At 47.6% G+C, this 22043-nt stretch overlaps 1 protein-coding gene across 1 annotated transcript in view; it reads right to left on the reverse strand.

Annotated features, from left to right (window-relative positions):
* Positions 1–22043, reverse strand: part of AGBL1 (ATP/GTP binding protein like 1) — a 474694-nt gene that overhangs the window by 298615 nt on the left and 154036 nt on the right. The window contains exon 17 of the mRNA XM_036278149.1: positions 3077–3257. Coding sequence (XP_036134042.1) covers positions 3077–3257 — 181 coding nt within the window. The remainder of the gene's footprint in view (positions 1–3076; positions 3258–22043) is intronic.

Genomic DNA, 22043 nt, shown 5'->3' on the forward strand with positions numbered 1-22043 from the left:
GGGGGAGCTCAGTGGCTGAGACCACATTAACCTTTCAACCAAGCACCTGGAGGAGCCCTGGCCTGGAGGTGTGAGCATCTGTAAAGGGAGGGGGCCCCGTGTGTATCCCTAGCTTGAAGGCTGTCTGGGCTTATTATTCCACAGACAGGTCGACAGGGAGCATGTCATCTTCCTCTCTCAACAGGAGAGAAAACTGTAGGTCAGGGAAAGCTCCAGAATTCCAAATGAGAGCTCCGTCTCGAACCCCGGCTGTCTTTCCATGCTCTGCCGGCCCCCAGACAATTTCAGGGAAGGAAAAACTTGAGAAAAGAGCCAACTCGGATGAGAAAATGTTGAAACGAATCATGTCTCCCAAGATGCCTTACTTAGCTGTTTTCCATCCACTCAGGCTGAGAAGGCTTGACAGGGAAATTCTTGGCCCCTGGAGCAGGGAGGAGCCATTCAGTGATGGTCCCAGGGCAGCTCTTGGGAGCTAAAGGGGCAGAGAGAGGGCTGAGTTCTGTTGGACCAGCAGAGACCACTGTGTGGGGCTCTGTCCAGCTTCAGATCTCAGAAGCCTGGTTGCTGGCAGAGGCCTGGACCATGTTCCCTTCCGTTCACAGGGGCTCCAAGACCAGTCACCACAGGCAAAGGGGAAGGACCCCCCTCTCCGTCCACAAAAATACGGCACTAAAACAAGCCGAGTGTGGGAGCTACAAAACCAGGAACCTTGTTAGGAATACATAAGTATCTTACTTCTCTTCTCTTTTTCTTTTTGAAGTTATTGAAATCATTATTCACTTTACATTCTATGCTTGCATTGTGGGTTCGACATATCCTGCCACTTGGAGTTGATTCCAATTCTCATTTTATATATGAGCATCTTTCTATGTTTAACCTTTTCAATGTATCAGTATTCTTTTTGTGTGCTTTTTTATTATTTAATTAATTAATTTTTGTTACAGATGTTTCTCCTTTTCCCCCCACTGATACCCCTCTCCCCCACCCTCCCCACCCTATCCTCAGCTTTGTTGTCCATGTCCATTGTTCATGCATACATGCATATAAGTTCTGTGGTTTATCTCCCCCCCACCCCTTTCTGGGGATTGTCAGTCTGTACCCCACTTCCATGTCTCTGGGACTACCCCATTCCTCAGACTGTTACGTTCACTATATTCCACAAATAAGTTAGATCATGTGATATTTGTCTTTCTCTGCTTGGCTTGTTTCGCTTCGGATAATACTCTCCAGGTCCCTCCAGGTCATCTCAAAGGATAAGAGATCTTTCTTTCTTATAGCTACATAGTACTCCATTGTGTATATGTACCACTGCTTTTTTATCCATTTGTCTATTGATGGAAATTTGGGCTTTTTCCAGATCTTAGCTATTGTAAATAGTGCTGCTACAAACATGGGGGTACATATATTCTTTCTGATGGGTGTTTCAGGTTTCTTAGGGTATATTCCTAGAAGTGGGATCACTGGGTCAAATGGAAGTTCAATTTTTAATTTTTTGAGGTAACATCATATTGTTTTCCATAGTGGCTGCACCAGTCTGCATTCCCACCAGCAGTGCACTAGAGTCCCCTTTTCTCCACACCCTCGCCAGCACTTGTTGTTTGATGATTTGTTGATGGCGGCCATTCTGACAGGTGTGAGGTGATACCTCGTTGTTGTTTTAATTTGCATCTCTCTGATGATTAGTGATGTTGGGCATTTCTTCATATGTCTCTTACCATTTGTATGTCCTGTTTGGAGAGGTGTCTATTTAGTTCCTATTTTTTAAGGTAGTCTAACCTCTGCTGTTTAACATGTATTTCATTTTTTTCTTTAAAAATTACTTTTATCTTTATTGAAATAATCTCTTAATTATTTGAAGTCATTTTAATCTTATCTTTTTGAAATGTAGTTGTGTGTGTGTGTGTGTGTGTGTGTGTGTGTGCGCGCGCACCTGTACAGGGGCAGACAACAGGTTTATAGTTGTGAGCATGGGAAACAGTTTATTCTTGTATTATTATTATTTATTATTATATTATTTGCATTCCAACTCTAAAGCTACTCTTTCTCTACCTCTGTATTTCTTTATGTCTTATCTCTTCTGACTAACCTTTTCAAAATAGTTCAATTTTCTCCATTTTCTAAACTTGTGTTTTAGCTTCTTTACTACGGGTTTTATAAATTATAGGTTCTTTTTCATTTTTTAACCTTTAAAATTATTTTTTTTTCCATTTTTATCTTGTGTTTTGTTTTTTCCATTGGACACCAATGTCCATTCCTAGAGTGGAAAAAAAATCATCTATTTACTCTAGGAAGGAGCTTTCGTCTCTTTCCCCAAAGTCTGAGACAGGTATGTGTGAAGGTTAATTCTGCTGCCCCCACCTGTGGGCTGTATGACCTTGGGGACCTGCCCTGACATCTGGACCTCAGCTCCCACACGTTGAAAATGCTGACCCTTCCCCCAGACCTCGTTGGACCCTGGGATTCGCCGTCCCCACCACCCATGCCCAGCAGGTGGGGCTGGTGAGGAGACGTACTATCCTGACCTTCTCCCGTCCAGCCAACCACTCTCCAGTTATTTCACTTCCAACCATACCAGAGCCATTTTCAACCTCTTCGGCCATTCCGTTTAGATAAGGTGACACCCTTTTTATCGCCGTATCCAAAACCCCATAAAATGCAACTGAGAATAAAGATTTCTCCGCAGTCAGCGGTAAGAGGTAAACGAAAGACCCGGTCTTGGCGGTGAGGACATGACAGCTTGAGTCCTGACGTTGACACTCACTCACCATATAACCTGGGCAAGTCACTTAATTACCCTGGACCAATTTTCCCCTTTTGAATAGGAGAGTGTTGAACTAGATTATTTCTAAGGACCCCTCCGGTATTAACTGCCTATGAATCGACACCTTTCTATTTAAAAACCTAAGAGACCGCAATGTACCTACGGCACCTTGTTTTTTGTACCAGTTAACAAAAGCCCAAGAGAATTTATTTGTGCCCTCTGGCCTCTCCAGTCACACCCCCCCACTGGGTGACACAACCCTGCGTTGCCATGGTAACGTCAATGCCAGTGAGTTTGGGCCAGCGCCCGACATACTTGCCATTGATGACACCATCTGGATTGAGCATGGGGATGATCTTGAAGATGAAGTTTTCCCTCAGGAGCCTGGCCACAGGGTCACTGCTGACCAGGAACTCCAGTGCCCCTTTCACCACCCAGCTCGAATTGCTTTCTCCTGGGTGAACTCGGGCAGTGATCACCTGGTATGGACGCCGCCCTGCGGGAAGAAAGACAAAGAGAAATTAAACCTAAATATACTTTCCATTTCCTTCACACAGTGCCCAAGCAGGTCCCCAGGAATATACTGGACTGTCATGAAGTCTGAAACAGGTCCATTGTTTCAGACACACGCCTGATCGGCACTTATCCATTTTCCACCTGCTTCTATGGTCTGCAGGACTCGAGAGAGTATGAAGTCAACGCTAAGGCTGTTATGAAAAACATAAAATACTTAGAGGCACAAAAAGAAGGATTCTCCAGAGGCTAATAGCAAGATGCTGTCACCGATACGAGATCGATTCCTATCTTCATCACTGACAGTTGTGACATGTGGACAAATGACTTGATGTGTCTGAGGCTATTTTATCATCTGTAAAACGGGGACAATCCTATGGACCTCACGTGGTTATTATACAAACAAGGATGTAACTAGGAAGCACTGGACATACTGCTTGTGGTTGGGTACATGTTGATTTCCTTTTTTGTCAATCACAAAGTCTAGGGGTCAGATGGTCCCTCTCATTTTTCAGTAGAAATGAGTCAGGTACATGTACACTGGGAATGTATGACTGTAGGACCCTGAACCCAATCCTGGAGAGACATCTGATAAAAGAGGGAAGCATCTGGAATCTCAACCTTAGGGTCGTCATACTTTCTGCAACTTGCAAAGGGACTCAGGAAAACTGTGCCTAGTCACAGGGAGTATTAACCTGAATGGACTATACAGAGAACGCACTGGTCAGAGAAAAACAGTCTTTCTTCCTGTGTGACAGAAGACAGCTACAGCATCTCAGTCTTGAGACATACGCTGAGACCGCCCCTGGGTGGAAAACATGTTTTGATTGATGTCTGATTTCTGTCACCATACACTGGGGGCAGTGGGGGAGCGGCAGGGAGCTACAGCATTACATCAGCCATTCCCCGTGTCTGCTCCAACCCACTGTCCGATTTTGTGTGTGCGGTGTTTGTGTTCTGACTCGTTTTCTTTTGTATTCTCACCCAATTCCTTATCCCTCCTACGCCCACGCCGAAGACAAGAACTAAGAGTCTGCTGTGCAAATACCCCAGCTACTGAACCAGCCCCAAAGTTAAACCAGTTAAACTAGTCTTTTCTTTTCATGTCATTTGAATCATGATGAATCAAACGTGGCTTTTCCCCTTGGACAGTAGCCTTTTGTGGAAACAAACTGTGTCTCTAGTTCTGTTTGAAGAAGATGGAACTGAGTAACTCCCAATAAAAGATCTAAAGAACAAGTAATCAAAGATACAAAGAAATAAACTTTTAAATTTTTTCTTTAGTGATTTTGGAGAGAGAAGAAGGGAGACGGAGAGAGAGAGAGAGAAATATCAATGAGAGAACATCGACTGGCCGCCTCCTGCACACCCCCCACTGGGGATCGGACCCACAACCTGGGCATGTGCCCTGACCGGGAATAGAACTGGCGACCTCTTGGTGCAGGGTCGACGCTCAACCACTGAGCCACACCGGCTGGGCAAGAAATAAACTTCTCAATCATATTATTAGATGACATTACTATTATCAATTGAGACAACCACCTGTCAACAACCACTGAGATCTGAGTTTAAGGGGCATTTGTACAGATCAGCGCACTTTTACCAGCTATGCTAAGAGCAAGTCACTTGAGCTCCTTGTGGGTTATTTATGTACCAGGGATACAATTTGGTTGTGTTTTTCCTTAAGCAGGTATTTTGGGCACATTCCAGAAACAGCAGGAAGTGCTGAGTGGATACAGTTGAATAGAAATTGTAGTTCTTGTTCTATAAGAGGCCAAAGCGGTTGTCAAGAATGACAAGCACGCACTCAAATAATGACAAGTGAGCTCGTGGAAGTGGATAGAGAGCACCAGAAATAGGTCTGAGTGGGAGCAGTAAGGATCTTGCCAGAGATACGACGCCATTCGGACCGGGTCATGCAGAATAAGGGTCATCTAACCAGAGACAGAAAGTGAGAAGGAGTCTGGTACGCCAAGAAAGAGATACGCCCGCAAAGACCACGGGGGAGTAATCACTGGTGCGTTCAAGAATAAGGAAGAGCCATGTGTGGCCGAGGCCAAGGACCGCAGAGGGTGGGACATGACTTTACAAAGGTAGGCTGCTGTCAAAGCAGTAAGATCCCTCCTTCGACATATTTTTAGGGACTTGGACTTTATTCCATAGATGAGGAGCTTTTCAACCAAGGAGTCAGCATCTCACTGGTCTGCTGTGATTAGTAACAAGCTCTGCTGAAGAATGATCAGCTACGAATAAAACATAAATGTCTGCTCGTCATATATATGCATACATATAGTTTATATACATACAACAGTTGCGCCCCTTATTTGCAATGCCAATTTCCACAGCTCCGATGCTAGCTGTCGACCATGGTCCAGAAACATTAAAAGGGAAGTTCCAGAAAGAAACGACTCTTCCGTTTGTAGTTGCATGCCCTTCTGAGGAGCACGATGACATCTCGGGAGGGCCATCCTTCCCTGGGCGTGCATCGTCTCTTAGTCTGGCATCTCCACCAGTAACACTGCCTGCTCACTCGTCACTTAGTAACCGTCTGGGTCGTCAGATCAATCGTATTGCAGTGTCTGTGTTCAAGTCACCCTTATTTTACTTAGTAGTGGCCCCAAAGCTCAACAGCAGTGATGCTGAATTCAGGTACATCAAAAGGAATCCGGAAAGTGCTTCCTTTAAGCAAAAAGACAAGTACAGTCCAGCTGGTGTGGCTCAGTGGTTGAGCGTCGACCCTGCACCAAGAGGTCGCCGGTTCGATTCCTGGTCAGGGCACATGCCCAGGTTGTGGGCCTGATCCCCAGCGGGGGACATGCAGGAGGCGGCCAATCGATGTTTCTCTCTCCCCTTCTTACTTCCTCTCTCTCTGAAACCAATAAAGGGAAAAAAATTCAATCTATAAGAAAAAGAGTAAAGAAAAAAAAAAAATCAATGACAGTGTTTCAGCATAAAAAACACCTGCCAAAGACTGCTTCTGAGAAATCATTCTGACATCGCCGTTTGCCATACACCTGTTTAACCAGAGACAGGGTGGTCCATTGGAGAGAAAGCAAGTCCCGAGGTAGATTTCCAGAATTGCATTCCAGCCCCTCCCACCGTCTCCTCCCTGAGATGAGCCACACACCTTTCCGAAGAAACTGAGTATTGGATTGAGCGTTCTTCACATAAGACTCCTGATTTGCTAACTGAACTTACTAAAGGAGCATGTCGGGGCGGGGTGGGGAAGAGGTACCCAGTTAGCCAGCTGAGACAGCTGAAGTTAGCTGAAGGTCAGCTTTCCCACTAAACCATTTCCTCCCAGTCCTGTTCACGCCTTCCAAGGCAAGCTGCTTGACACTCCAACAGAAACCCAGTGAGAATAAAGAGGCTTGATGAATCTGGACCCAATCAGTAGCCTATTTTCAGCTCCCTAATTCCGCACCACCCGCTGGCTGGTTTTTAAACTATGCTCATTTGCAGCACATTGAGCACCACCAGTGAACACTCCCCGCCCCACGAGGAGAAATTAAAAAAAACAAAAACAAAAATAAAATAGTTTAAGCTCTTGTAAATTTTCAACCAAACGAACCGCTCTCATGATTTGGGTCATTTGCCTCCCAGGGGATTAGTCAGCAAGCCAAATGCTGGCCTTGCAAATAGATGTCAACAGTGTCTTTGCTGCGCAGAGTGGGGTTGCTCATCGACTGTATCACAAGACACCACAAGCCCTCACAGGCTGCTCTAAGCACCCCGAAGAAGCAAATGGACATCAGCACAGATTCTCATGAAGAGATAAGCAGCATTTGAGCCATGTCTAGTCGATTTTCCTCTCTCCTTCTGTGATTTAAGATGATTTGGGGGTCGTAGGGGTGAGTTAAACTTAGGGGACCATTCGGTTGTAGCAGCAAACAGTGCCCCAGAGAACCTCTAACAGACAACAGCACAAAACCATGTGTTTCTTTTTCTTTCTTTCTTTCTTTCTTTCTTTCTTTCTTTCTTTCTTTCTTTCTTGTCACTGCAAGTTTCAGTTTTAATAAATCATCTCTGAGTAGGATCAGACACAACATGTCAGGCATCTGCGTTTTTTTTCCTCCGCAATTTACAAAATACACTCCGACGGCCACCAAAATCTCTGGAAAAGTCACGGTTTGGCAATCGTCAAAGTCTTTTTTTTTTGTTTAATGGTCAGACCCTTAAAGCTTTGTATTGAATGTATGGAAGTGAGGTCTGTACGAAGAGGTTAGGGGCAAGGGGGCGGTGTAGGATGCCCAGGAGAGGCTCGGGCTGAAGGCCAGTGAAAAACTGGCTATGAACTGAAGACCTGTGTGACAACCCGTCGATATAACCATCCATGCCTTGGCTCCTTCTTTCTTTCAACGCTATGCATTACGAAGTTCCTAGTGGCACTTGGCAAGGGTCTGAGGATTCCGAGAGAAATAACGGCTTTTGCCCTCAGGGAGCCACTAACAGTGTGATGGCAAAGATGGACACACAGATAATCGCATCCAATGTGATCAGAGGCATCTGCCTACACACTCTCAAAGCACAGCGGTGCGCGCGTGAGGACACTACCGACACCCACGCCAGTCCCTGGGACACCTTCCACATGCATCTGCGGGAAGCTGGTTGAGGACATGACACAGAATACTATGCAGTCGTTAAAAGTGGCACGCGGACCTCTTTCTGTTGGCATTCGTGACCGCTGGGACGTGAAGATGACTGAGAAACAAGACAGGCAAGAGGGGCGCACCCTAGAGGGATGTCATTTGTGTGCAGTTGGAACACTTCCTCCGAGACACCCGGACACAGAGACGCGTCTGAGCCTGGAGGTCGTCTGGGTAACATGAATGTCGTCTTTATCCTCATCTAGCACGTTTGCCGGCTCCGAACAGAGTAACCCTAAGTCAGTTTTCAGACAGGCGCGTGGTCAAGCAGTGGTAAACCACAGAAGGGAAAGAGAAGGAGAAAATGCATTTCCACGGAAGAGAAGGCTTTGCTCTGGTTGGTCCAGTCGGAGGAAGAGTTTGCCAGGGGACGAGAAGAAAGGAGGGTGGTGATAGAAAGGGCTAGACGTATTCGGAAAACAACGAGGTCATCACGCAAAGTGATCCCATGCGGCTGAAGCCCGGGCTGCGTGGAAGGGAAGGATGGAAGGGAAGCGGCGAAGCTAACCGCCCACGCCGCTGCCCCCCTTGGCAGCCCCCGCGGAGGAAACGGGACACGGTGAACTGTGGGAGCACCGTGGAAAGTCACTGCGCAAGGGGGGAGCCCTCGTGGGAGCTGAAGACTCAGATTGTGGGGTCAAGCAGGGGGTGAGGGCGTGGGGGGTAAAAATGGCCGAAAGAGTAGACGGTATAATCTATTTTCTTTCTTATCTTTATTTGCACGGATTGGGGTTTTTCTTTTCATTTTTTTTCTTTATTGATTTTAAAGAGAGAGGAAGGGAGAGGGAGAGAGACAGAAACATCGATGAAAGAGAACATTCATTGACCGCCTCCCGCATGCCCCCCACTGGGGATCGGGCCCACAACCTGGGCATGTGCCCTGACCGGGAATCGAACCAGCAACCTCTTGGTGCACGGGTCAATGTTCAACCCCTGAGCCACACCCACCGGATAAACCTTCTGATACTCTATGTTTTTTTAACTTTTCTGTTGGTTATGTTGAAATTCCCAGGTAGACGATCCTAACACCTGCAAATAAGGAACCATGTCTTTCTCTTCAAAGATGATATTCGCTTATTCCTGATACATGTAAGACGTCTTCGAGTTTCCTCCATAAGATGAAATAAAGAGCATATAAATGCATTCAGGGTTGTCACCGCTGGGGGGGCCCCTGACCGGTCAACAGGTCCTCTAGGCCAGCTCTGGGGGGGGGGGTGATGACAGGTAAGCACAAGGACGACATTCCTAGAACCTGTCAGCGGTCAAGGCAGGTGCACCTACTGTTTTCCGTCTGAACTAGTCAGACAGGTATTTCTCTCTTCTTGTCCAGAAGGGGAAGCACGGAGAGAAGGCAGCGAGCACTTTAAATCTTCTAAATCACAGCCCAGCCTATCTTCATTAGATCACGCGTGATTCTGTGCGTGTGCCGAGGGGACGGCCGGAGCGGACACTATTAAGACAAAACATGATGATGGACCGAGGAGAAGCAGCACCGTGTGAATTACGATTCGGGCACATTGGCTGTGAGTCCCGGCTCTGCCTCTCACGAACTGAATGGATTTGGGAAAATTAGACTCTTTTGAAATCCCCGTTCCTGGCCCATAAAGTAAGGCTCTCTGAGGCCTTCGCAGCCATAAATTCGGTGATTATCAATGGCAGTGTGCACTCGGGGAGATAAAAGGGAGACTTTTTAGCCAGTGGTTTTAATCCCCCTTGATCCCATTATACGCGTCTGTCTTCTTTTAATAGAGCTGCTGACAGGAAGCAAAATTACAGGGAGCTTCGTCTATTTTTCTCTTTTGTTCAATATTCGGATATAAGTGTTAATAAGAAGTAAAGTGGTCAAACGTCAGGCGGCAGCAGGAGAACACTGGGCAGGGGATCACTGCCCGTCATCGGTTTGGAACGAACGGTGTGGAACTTTGTGTGTTCCCGCGACAGGACCATGGCCCCTCCCAGGAGAGTGGGTCTGTCTGCTCACACATCCTCTTTTACACTCGCTTTTTATTTATTTTTTTAATCCTCACCCAAGGACATTTTTCCGTTTTTTGCTCAGATAGAGTGGGAGGGAGAGAGAGAGAAACATCGACGTGAAAGGGACACATCGAGTGGCTACCACCCGCACGACCAGCCAGGGCCAGGGACAAACTGCAACCGAGGCACATGCCCTTAGCGGGAACTGAACCCGGGTCGCTCTGGACCGCAGGCCGACGCTCTAACCGCTGAGCCAAACCGGCCAGGGCTACACTTTCTTCTTATTTTTTATTTCATTTTATTTTTTTCCTTTATTGACTTGAGAGAGAGAGACAGAGAGAGAAACATTGTTGAGAGAGAACACTGATTGGCCTCCTCCTGCATGCCCCCCACCACCGCCCCAGGGATCGGGCCCACAACCTGGGCATGTGCCCTGACCGGGAATCGAACCAGTGACCTCTTGGTGCCTGGGTCGATGCTCAACCACTGAGCCACACAGGCTGGGCTAATTGTTGAAAGTATTACAGATGTCCCCTTTTTCCCCACTGACCCCTTCCTTCCGGCTCCCATCCCCCTCCTGCCTTCCCCAGCCTAGTGCCCGTGTCGATTAGTTGTGCATATATACATATAAGTTCTTTGGTTTCTCTCTGCCCACCCCCAGCTCTGAGGTCTGTCAGTCTAATCCCTCCTTCCATGATTCTGGATCTTTTTCAGTTAACAGCTTATTTTGTTCGTTATGTTCCATTCCATTAAATCTTTTCATTGAATTTTTTTAGAGAGAGAAAGTGAGAAATAAATATCGATTTGTTGTTCCCCTTATTTACACATTCCTTGGTTGCTTCTTGTACGTGTCCTGCCCAGGGATCGAACCCCCAACCTTGGTGTATCAGGACAACCAACCGAGCTACCGAGCCAGGGCCAAAATAAGAAACTGACCACCTGCTGTTTCCAAACTGTTCTAACCTGTGGTTATTCCCAAAGTGGAAGTAAAATTCTGCTTTCCCCAAAGGGCTCACCTTGGCCCCTACCCTTCTCCAGGGGTGAAAAGTGTCCGTCCCTGAATTCTGCCATATTCCCCTCAAAGCCTGAGGTGCGACCTCCAGACCCCCAGATGACTTTCATGTCCCCCGAGACGCTGTGACTGTGTCTGTGAAGAGATGTCTTAGTGTAGCCAGAGAGCTGTGGGCTCTGTGCCCTGGCGGGGTGGTGGGGGAAGATGCTCGGTGTGGATTCTCGGGGCGGCAGGGGAGACGAGCCAAGGCCCCCATCATCCCAACAAAGCTAAACAACTACAGAGACTGGTGGCAAGTCCATGGTGCCCCGTGGCAGACTGTGAATCCTTTACACACATCGTTTCAACGTCTTCACAGCGTCTGAGATGTACACGTAGCAGGGAGGGGCATTTTAAAGTGACATGTGTCCCCTCTGATGCCCTAGCCCCTCTCATTGCTCCTCTCCTTGTTACTGCTCCCCAAACCCAGCATGTCCTGCCCGGTCCATGGCTCTGTGCTGCTATCCATGCTCCCGCCGGTGTTTAGAAGTCGCCCCAACCTGAAGCTCTTCCTGACTCTCCCAGGCAACAGAACAGCCCCCTTCCCCCAGGTCCTGTGTACAGTACCCAGGCATCGGAGTGTCCTGACAACCCATCTCCTTGCTGGGTCTCTCCAGCTACCCTGCCTGCCTCCTGCCTCGGTTCCCAAGCCTGTGAGCATTGGTGCTTCACAGAAAACATTTTGCTAAGTAGACAGGTGTAATTAGCTCGTACAATTAACCCCTCCATGCCCAGTTGGGTCACAACATATTAATTCACTGATATTTTCCAATTCATTCATCATTCATTCATTCATTCATTCAAGTATTTATTGAGCTCCTAAGATGTGCCAGGCACTGAAACAGAGAATGGAGCTTTAATAATGAAAGAGTCCAAGTCACAACGATCAGGTGCTTACCTTCTGGTGGAGAAGGCAAACGGTAATACCGAGTAACTTATTTATTCTTTCACTGTTTGTACTACGAAGAACACAAAGCAGAGGAAGGCAAAAGAGAATTCAGAAAAGGCGTCCGGTCGTCATGCTGGAAGAGATGGTCAAGAAAGGGCTCTCTGAGGAGTCCATGTCTAAGCAGAGCCCTCTTGGATTGAGGGAACGAAGCCAGGTCAAGAAAACAAAGTCCAGTGGGACTGGAATCGAGGGTGGGAAGTCCCCACGAGCCGGGCTGCATGTGTTTTGCAGAGAAACATTACGGTTGTGGTGGGAAATCAGGGCGGTTCTGAACAGGGCGGTCCCATGACCCAATTTGTGCTTTTGCTCCATGTAAGATCATTGCCCACAGCACAGTCAGAATGATGTTTTCAAAGTCCAGACAGGGAGGCCAAGGAGGTTCCTCCCATGAGACAATGGAGTTTCCAGTACCAAAATAAGGCCATCGGAGACAGACCAGTCTAGCGCTGGCTGGTTCAGCTCAGTGGTTAGAGCGTCGGCCTGCGGACCAATGAGTGGCGGGTTCGATTCCGGTCAAGGGCACGTACCTTGGTTGCGGTTCATCCCCGGCCCTGGTCGGGGTCGTGCGGGAGGGAGCCAGTTGATGGGGCTCTATCACATCAATGTTTCTCTCTCCCTCCCTCCCTCCCTCTCTCCTTCCCTCTACCTCTATCTGATAATAGGTGGAAAAAAGTAATAATAAAAAGACAGACCCGTTTGAATCATTTCTTACAATGTGAGCACTCACCAGATTCTCTCCTGTCATGGGACCACGAAGTGTGGGAGACCATTTGCATGGTATCCATCTGGTTAAAGTCTGCTCTGCTGTCTCCGGCCCCAGGGCGGGGTCTCTCTGCGTGCAGTGTCTGCATTCCTCTAGATAATTGTTTACTCCATTCTTTGCTTATCACTTGTTCCACCTGGGGTATTTACTGGAATTGGCTTCAGGTGGGATACTCATTAACTGTTTCACCTGTTTTCCCCCTATACATAATGTGAACTCCCCCTGAATAAACGAGACTTGATCAGAATCCTGTCTTGTCTCCATTTCTCGTGTCTCTTGTCCCACCTCATCCTCACTCCCCCTCTAGAGTCCTCGTTGATCGACCTGCGGGCCGGGTCAACGAAGAAGGTCTCCATCCACGCAGTCTTGGCAGGACAATGGGCCCATTCATTTAGCATCTGTTGAGTACCTTCCATTTGCCAGGGACTGCATCAAACACTGAGGAGCCCAAGGAGTTTGAGGCAGCGCCCCTGTCCCCAAAGACCCCCCCGTTTCCCCCCGGGAAGGCAGGATAGAACGGCAGTGAAAGACGCTTCCCTCATCTGAGGCTGTGGTGCTGGGCGCACTGGTCCAGCATCACCCCGGGGACAGCAGAGGCCCCGTCCAACAGAAATATAACGTGAGCGGCAGAAACACTGTGCAAAATTTTATTTCTGCTACTAGCTACCGTTTTAATAAATCAAGTGATTCATTTTGATGCATGATCCTTAACCCCACACGGTTTATAAACAATAGCACAAACGACTAAGGGGGTCTTTTATGGTTTTCGTAGGAAGCCATCGGAAGCTTGGTGTGTATTTTACGCTTGCAAAGCATCTCAATTTGGACTCATCACTTTTGTCTGCTCAGCAGCCTCTTGAGGGTCCTGGTTACTAAACAGAACACTCTGGTCCCAGACTATCGGATCTCTGAGACCCTGCACCGCACTTCATGGTAAAAGTGCGTTATCCCTCAATGGAATCTACTTGAGACATTGAGGAAATGAATAGAAGAATAAAGCTCCCTCCCCACCCCACCCCCTAAAACACAACCCCCAAAACATTCGGTTTTATTGCCTTCTTTCTCCTGAAGCAATCCAATTTTGAAAAAAAATTACGAACTCCGATTTCTTTGCAAAGGGCAATCTCGCCTCCTTATTCTGCACCCTCTAACTCTCCACTAGGAGAAGCCGGGTTTGGATAATAGGCACCAATGAAAAGAAAATCAGGAAATCTATGCCCGGGCAATTTTCAGATCACCGAGAGGAAGCGGTGCGGTTGAGGCCGAGACGATAATTTTAGACTCGGCGTAAACACGAGCAAACCCATCTGCATCCCCTCATCTGCGTCGCCCGGTACAGATACTTCTGCAGAGTTTGTTAGAGGATGATACGGGGGGGAATAAAAAAATAACACATCTGTGCGATGATGACACATAATGTCTCCAGGATGACAATGTCGTATTCGGATTCGGCTTGAAAATTTTCCGACACAGAAATGACGGTCACTTGGGAGCCGTGGGTAATCGCATCAGGAAAATGGCCAACAGATGCTGCTGCACCCCCAGACCCCCTCCTGCTGTTTCTGAAAGGGAGTCTTCTAAAGACACAACCAAGGCCCAAGCTATGCCCTGGCAGAGCTCCAGACCCGGGGCTACCTCCAGAGCAAGACGGTGACCTCCAGAAACACAAGTAGCCGGAATGACACGCGACCTCTTCCGCGTGCTCCGTGAAGACTCGCTATGGTGTCAGGTGGGTACCAGACTCACCAAGGGGATCACTTCATAAGGAATATAAATGTCCAACCACTAGGCTGCCCACCTGAAACTGATACAATGTGGAATATCAACTCTGACTGAAACTCTAAAAGAAATTTTTAGAAAGGCTCATCCAACACCCCCTGCCTTGTTACGCTACATTCCATTTGACCACATTTAGTCATTTCTAAGGCACAGAAATATATTCTTGGAGGAAGAGATGAAAGAGCTTTGGGCTTTGCTCAGAAAACTGTGAACTATCCCAGGGAATCAGATCACACAGCAGGTTCTGCCTTTGCTCTCTCACCTCACCTGCCTGAACGTCTTTGGGCACAAAAAGACCCCAGATTCCTTGAGGGAGCCTGGGTTCTGAGGACACGGTTTCTCCAGACACTGCCCCTCAGTGTTACCTTGGGCTGCTGGCCAGCCCTGCTGAGGACATCACTGCACAGCCATGAAGAAGGGACGGGGGGACATGCCAGGAGCTGAGAACATTGAGCGGGGTCTCCGCTGCAATGACTGTTTGCAATAGGCAACGAGGGTATTTCCGGGGGTGCAAAGGGGTCACATACTAAACTGACAAGCCCAGGGAGGCCTGCGGGGTGGCCTTACAGTCTCAGAGACCAAAGTAACCACAAAGGATGGTCTGAAATTAAAACGGTTTAACTAAAAGCAGTTTATAGTGGGTAGTGCTGTCCCAGGCTGGTAAATTCCCTGAAAAGGGTCAACTTGCACCTACCTGAGGGCATTGTCTATGACAACAGACCTTTGGAATGTCAGGGTAACTTCCTTTTTTTATTTTTTTAACCAACTGCAGGGGTTTCCCAGTTTTGCTTCCCCGCCCCCCCCCCAACAATCTCCAAGTGGATTTCATGTGATTCACTGGCATCTTCTCTTTTTTGTTAATTTTGTTTTCTTTATTGATTTTAGAGAAAGAGGAAGGGAGAGAGAGATAGAAACATCGATGAGAGAGAACATTGATTGGCCACCTCCTGCATGCCCCCCACTAGAAATCGGGCCCACAACCTGGGCATGTGCCCTGACCGGGAATCGAACCGGCGACCTCTTGGTGCATGGTCGACGCTCAACCACTGACCCACACCGGCCGGGCTTCTCTTTTGATTGTAATGTATAAAATAAGGTGACAACTACCATTCTCTAGAGCATCATCTCAACCCGCTGAGACTTTGCTTCCCAGAAATTGTCAACAGTTGGGGCGCAAGGAAACTCACAAACCCTCCTCCCAGGCTAGGATGTTTCTGATGTTGACAGTTCTTTTTAAAATAAAAACACGCCTTCCCCCAAACCCCTTGCCGTTCCAACCACCCCTTTCCAGGTACCCCCCACTTTTCAAAAGCTTGCTTCATGCCCCTTGGCTTTTATGAAAGACTTATGTTAGTATCTGTTTTCGTTAACCAAAGAAAATCTGAAGAGAGTTTTGCTTTCATGGAAAAAAAAAAAAGGTGAAAATAGCGATTTGCATTTGTTTTGCAGCAAATCCTTACACAGGCAGCTCAAAGCCCGAGCTGGGGGGCGGCCCACCAAGCTCCTTCCCTGGGAATCACACTGGGCAACTGGTCCCAGCCCCAGAGCCCTGTGCCTCAGCTTTAATTATTCAGTGTGTCCTTGGCAAGACGCGTCCTACGGTGACTGCTTCCTCCTGGACACACCTTTTCGCTCAGGAACACCTTTCTCAGGAACACACAGCGGCGGGGGGAACCTCCACGAAACATGACAGAGAGACCACCCCAAACCGCACAATGAATACATGACGAGCCTGAGTTACAGGGACCGGGAAGAAAGGGGGAGAAAATGGAACGGTCTTGAGCCCAAAACATGTGTCACCCGTGACACGGAGCAAAGCAGTCCACGGTCGAAGCTCCACCAGGAAATGTGAACAGCTCCGTGAGCGCCCTGCTTGAGTTGGGGAAGTGTGTCCTCTGGGGAGGACTGGCGTGGAACCGGCTGTGTGGGGGCCTGGAGGAGCCTCCGGAACGGGACGGCAGCAGGAGGAGAGGGACCTCGTGGCTAAGTTATTGGGGAACACAACCAAGAGCTGCTCCAGGCACCTGAGGCTGGAAAGAGCCATCATCTTCCAAACGTAAGGCCGAGCTGCTCGTTGTCGGGGAGAGAGGAGAAGAGGGAGCGAGGGAAGAAAGGAAAAAGGAAAGATGATTATTGCTACAGTTCCCATCAGAATGACTACAGTGGTGACCTGCCCGTGTTTCTCTTGCAGAACCTGACAAGGGTATTTCGGATGCCCTGTTGCTTGGCAACCTGCCTTTTATGTTTAAAGCATTTCGATGTATTCACCATCGGAATTAGGGAGATTCACAGATGACTGGGCAACAAGAAAGAGCCCCTGGCAGGCCCAGAGCCCCCGGACGTGAAGCGAGCAGCACGTGGGGGGTGGGGCTGGGCCCAGAGCCTGACAGAGACGCTGTGTGACACATTCATAAGCCTACAAGTGAGGACGTAAGACCAGCACACCAAGTCCTCGCTGCCTTCCAGACCAGGCTGCTGTCAGGATGGCAGACTGACGTCTGGCCCTCTCTCTTCCAAGTGTCCTTCTGCCCCCTGACACCCTCCCGCAGGTATCTGTGGCCTGGGTAGCAGCCACCAGGACACCTGCCCAGAGAGAGTGCCCTGCATCTGGGCCTTCGTACTCAGCTGTCCCTGGGTCCCTCTGCCGCCCTGTGTGCCTTGAGGTGGTGACCGTGCGTCCCTTCAGTCATCTGAGCTGGAAACAGGACAGTCTCCCCAGACACCCGTATGGCAGAGCTACCCTGTCTGCAGAGGGCTACTGAGTCCAGGTTACCTCTCCGCGAAGTTTCCATGCTCCCCAGCTGTGCTCATTCAGAATGCTCAGTGCCCCGCCCCAGTGCTCTTGGGGTACAATTAAGACTTTTTGGGGCAGCCCTGGCTGGTTTGGCTCAGCGGTTAGAGCGTCGGCCTGCGGTACAGACAGACCCGGGTTCGGTTCCCACTAAGGGCATGTACCTCGGTTACAGTGTGTCCCCGGCCCTGGTTGGGTCGTGTGGGTGGCAGCCACTCGATGTGTCCCTTTCACATCGATGTTTCTCTCTCTCTCTCTCTTCCTCTCTCTCCCTCCCACTCTGTCTGAACAAAAAATGGAAAAATGTTTTTGGGTGAGGATAAAAATAAAGCAAAAAAAAAAAAAAGACTTATCAGGGCGCAAGGTCCTTCATGATCTGTTTTCCCAACGGGGAGGTGTGCACCCCTGGCAACCCCCGGGTCTGTGCGCTCTGTCTGCCCACATGTTCGCCGGGCGCTTCCTCCTGCCCGGTGCCCCTCACGCCCTCTCTCCTTCAGCTCCGCTGGACTCCAAGTTCAGCCCACATGTCAGTCATTCAGGACCCTCCTGCTGTCTGAATTACACTCCCGAGCCCTGTTCCCACGCCACGGACACACATTTCTCCCGTGGCAGGAACCTTCGGAGCTCACCCCACCTGTTCCCCTTGTTTCCTGTCTCCAGCTGAGACACACTTCGAGGGGGGACAGCTATGCGGGGTCCTGCCCTCCACCGTGCCTGGAGCCAAGACACTTCGTAAAACGCAAAAAAGTATCGGAGACCCCCCCAAAGCATGTCTACGTTGGCCCCAAACTATGCACAGAATGCATTAAATGGAAACAAATGTCATCCCCAAAATGGAGCATCATGTCCACTTCATTAATTGTTAAATGTAGTATTCATAAAAAATGTATTCTCGTTGAAAGTAATCTGTAGGTTAGAGTTTTGTGCACTTTGCAGGGTTACCCAATTACAGACAATGACAGCTGGGGAGTCACAGTTAACCATAAATTAGGCATCACCCATGGCCAAGTAATTGCAAAAGCAAATGAACTTATTTCCAATTCAGTTGTAAAAAATGATACTTCATGTGGGACATGAATTATTTTATTATGTTTAATATCCTATGTAATGGGGCCTCCAACTCCTACAGTGGCTCTGGTCTAACAAGATTTTTAAATGACCCTGAGTATGTATATTTGATTCGATTTGGTTTCCCCAGGAACTAGGGAATCAGCACAGTGGTATGTACAAGCATGCGTGTTCACGCGTGTGAATGCACACACTCACACCCACACACTTTCTACAAACATGGATTGGAGGAACAAAGCGAATAAGAAGCAGACAGGCACTAAAAGCAAGAATTTCAAAAGCTGTGCTGTGCAGCCACTGAGACAGGACCCCGAAGTAGACTTTTATGGGAATGAGAAGCCTTAAAAAAACACAGTTTGAAATCGGGGCTTAATAAAATAGATTTCCAAACCATGCGTGCTCAGGGTTAGCCTTGCAAATTAAGAGGAAATTAATGAACCCGGGCCAGTGTGGCTCAGTTAGTTGGAGCATCACCCCACCTACTCAAGGTTGCAGGTTTGATTCCAGGTCAGGGCAAATACCTAGGTTGCGGGTTCAATTCGTGGTCAGGGCACATAGAGAAGGCAACCAATCAATATTTCCTCTCACATCACTGTCTCTCTCTTTCTCTCTCTCTCTAAAATCCATATGCATATACTCGGATGAGGATTAAAAAAAGGAAATTAATGAAATACTTTTTCTCCTTCAAGGTTTAGAGACAGAGTAAGAGACAAACATCAAAGAAACAGAGAGAAAGACATAGATAGATGCAATAGATGCATAGGCATTTGTGCCCAAAGTATAGAGTCTATCACGTGAGAATCTCGGGTCGTCCGTTTTCCTGGGCAGTATACAGATTTAAAGGTCTCAGAAAGCTATTTAATACAAGCCAGATGACATCCCACTAGTGCCTGCTTTAGAACAATCCTGCAGCCACGCCAAGGGACGGTGTCAGAGGTGTGGCTCACAGACTGCATGGAAAAGGGTATTTTAAAAATCAAGCCAGCACTGACAAATTTACTTTGAGAGCTCTCAATTTGAAAGCCACCTGCTATGAATCTCTTTGGAAGTTGGAGTTCTCACAGTTATCTTTCGAGACAAGATATGGCTCCAAAGCCCTGGAAGACACTCTGGCGCTGTGAAGGGACGCTGTGTTGTGTCGTGTCCGTCAGCTCTCTGGTCTCAGACCTGGGTTAGAAGCCCAGGCCTGCATGCTTTGCAGTCAGCCACTGACATTCTCTGAGCCTCAGGGCCTTATGTGAAAAACTAGACCTTAACTAACTTAATTGTGCTTATCATTTTGCAACATATACATGTATCGAATCAGCGTGTACACCTTAAACTCACACAATGTTATATGTCAATTATATTTCAAGAAAGGTGGAAAAAAATAGTACTGATCTTATTGGGTTACTGTCCAAAGTAAACTTTAAAATGAATGTAACCCAGGCCGGTTTGGCTCAATGGTTAGAGCGTCGGCCCGTGGACCAAAGAGTCACACGCAGGTTTGATTCCGGTCAAGGACACGTACCTAGGTTGCAGTTCGTCCCCCACCTTGGTCGGGGTCCTGTGCAGGGCAGCCAATTGATGTGTCTCTCTCACATCGATGTTTCTCTTCCTGCCCCCCTCCCCCCACCAGTCTATCTGGAAATAGATGAAAAAATATCCTTGGGTGAGGATTAAAAAAAAAAATGAATGTAAAGCATTTTGCAAAGTAAAAGGCACACATTACCTGCTCAATAAATGTAATTAATTAAGTCATATAACTTTTAATTAAGGAGAATTCTATTATCATTCAGGTCATGGTAAACTGTATGAGTGGATAAATAAATTATTGGTGTGACCACCTCTAGCTTGAATGGGAACCATTCAAATTTGACTTCAAAAGCCATTAGCTAAAAATAAATAAATAAACATAGAAAATGGGGACAGAGAAGAGGGAGCATTGTTGCAGAATTCATGTGATATTCTATTCTATTCTGCCCTGGGCAGGAGAGGTGATGTCCATCGTGATTAAGACTAAGGGCTCTCGGCCAGTCAAGTGACTGGGATCTAAACCAGGGTGACCAGGCCTCCTGATTTGCCCAACGCTGCCCAAACTTCAACACTAACAGTCACATTTCCTATGGAACCCATCAATCCCAGCAAACCAGGACAACTGGTCACCCGACATCCTAGCCCGGCCATTTCACTCACATCTTGACCTGGTGTCGGTTATTTATAGCTCATTTCTATGTCTTTCATTGTCAAGCAGAGAAATAATAATGATCCACCTCATTGTGTTGCGAGAATTCAAGGCGATGGACATGAAGAGGTTGGTCTAACCAGACACATAGTAAGTGCTCGGCCAATAACTATCTGTGAGCTTCGTGCGAAGCCAGTAGCCCTCCGAGAGCCAGTTGGAAGCGTGAGCTGCTCAGAACATATGCAAAACTCAGCACTAGGCTGACGTGGTTGGCAGGATGGTTGCCTCTTCCCCTGTTCTAAAGAGGTAAGACAGTCCCCAGGAGACAGAACCCCAAAGGACGAGGCAGGAGGAGGAGGCTGATGGGAAGGGAAACAATTTTCACTGACACAGAAATAGCTTCCATGGTAATCAACACTGACGGGAAAAGGAAATAAGGGGAATTTATGTGACAGTTTAATAGGGTTTGGTGAAATACGATATTATTTTAAAGTTTGAGTAAGGCAGACAGCACATTAGGGTGACTTCAACTCTAAAAAAGATGGTGATACTGTATTTTAAACTCTGAAATTTGCCCCCCCCCCCCCCGTTCCTTGGCTGTACTTTGCAGTGCTGTGTATTTATATTGCACAGGCATATATGTATACACCGTGGTGTGAGCCCCATTTAGATGCAAAGCCACCGCTAAGCAGAGTCAAGCATTAGCATAAGGAGTGCAATGCCTGTATTACATGAAAGTTGGAAATTTCTACCCAGAAATAACAATCTATTTTTTGTCCTTACAAAGGTTATACAAAGTATTCACCAATGTGCACCGTGGGCACAACGGTGGGCTCTGAATCACCAAATCCTGGAATCTAGGGAGGGGAGCTGGGGGAGTCTGGCTCTCTGGAACCAGCAAGCATGACAGCCCCCTGCTGGACGGAAGCGGTACTAACCCACTCCATGGGCTCATCTGTGATTAGCATGCGGAGAACCAACAACTCAGAAATGTCACCTAAATAAAAAAAATTTTTAAAAGCTTGTACATTGTAATAGAAAAGAGCATAATGAGAGAAGCCTTTGGGACCTGATAAGAAAGAATGAAAATGCAAGGTTGGAAATTCAGGACTCGTCAGCATGGACCAGATGAAACTGGACTCTCGTTTTAGGAGTTTGGTACAGTTATTTCAACTAAAAATGCTACCGGAGAGAAGACCAGTCCATCAGCCTGTGAGAACTCCGTTATCTTCAATGCCCAGCTCTCTGGGCTCTGATTCTGCACTGACCAAGCTGTCTTCGGAGTGGATGCTTTCCCCCCGTACTTTCCAGACGACGCCTTAAATTGATGGAGTTTAATCTAGTCTGTTCTTTTCCTATTAGTTTCAAAATTATAGATTTTTATGTCTGTGTTTTTAGTGGCTATCTTTATACTAAAAGTCTTCTGAGCAACCTTTAAAGTTATTCACAATGTATTCCCTCCTCCCAAACATGACCGGAATTCTGGCATATTTTAAGGACCCATTAAACGCTGTCCCCTGTTCTGTTATTGTTGTCCAAACTTTATCTTATTAAACAGTAAATTGGTGTTTCTAGGTGTGGGTT

This window comes from Molossus molossus, unplaced genomic scaffold (assembly GCF_014108415.1).
Source record: "Molossus molossus isolate mMolMol1 unplaced genomic scaffold, mMolMol1.p scaffold_m16_p_24, whole genome shotgun sequence".
Taxonomy (NCBI): domain Eukaryota; kingdom Metazoa; phylum Chordata; class Mammalia; order Chiroptera; family Molossidae; genus Molossus; species Molossus molossus.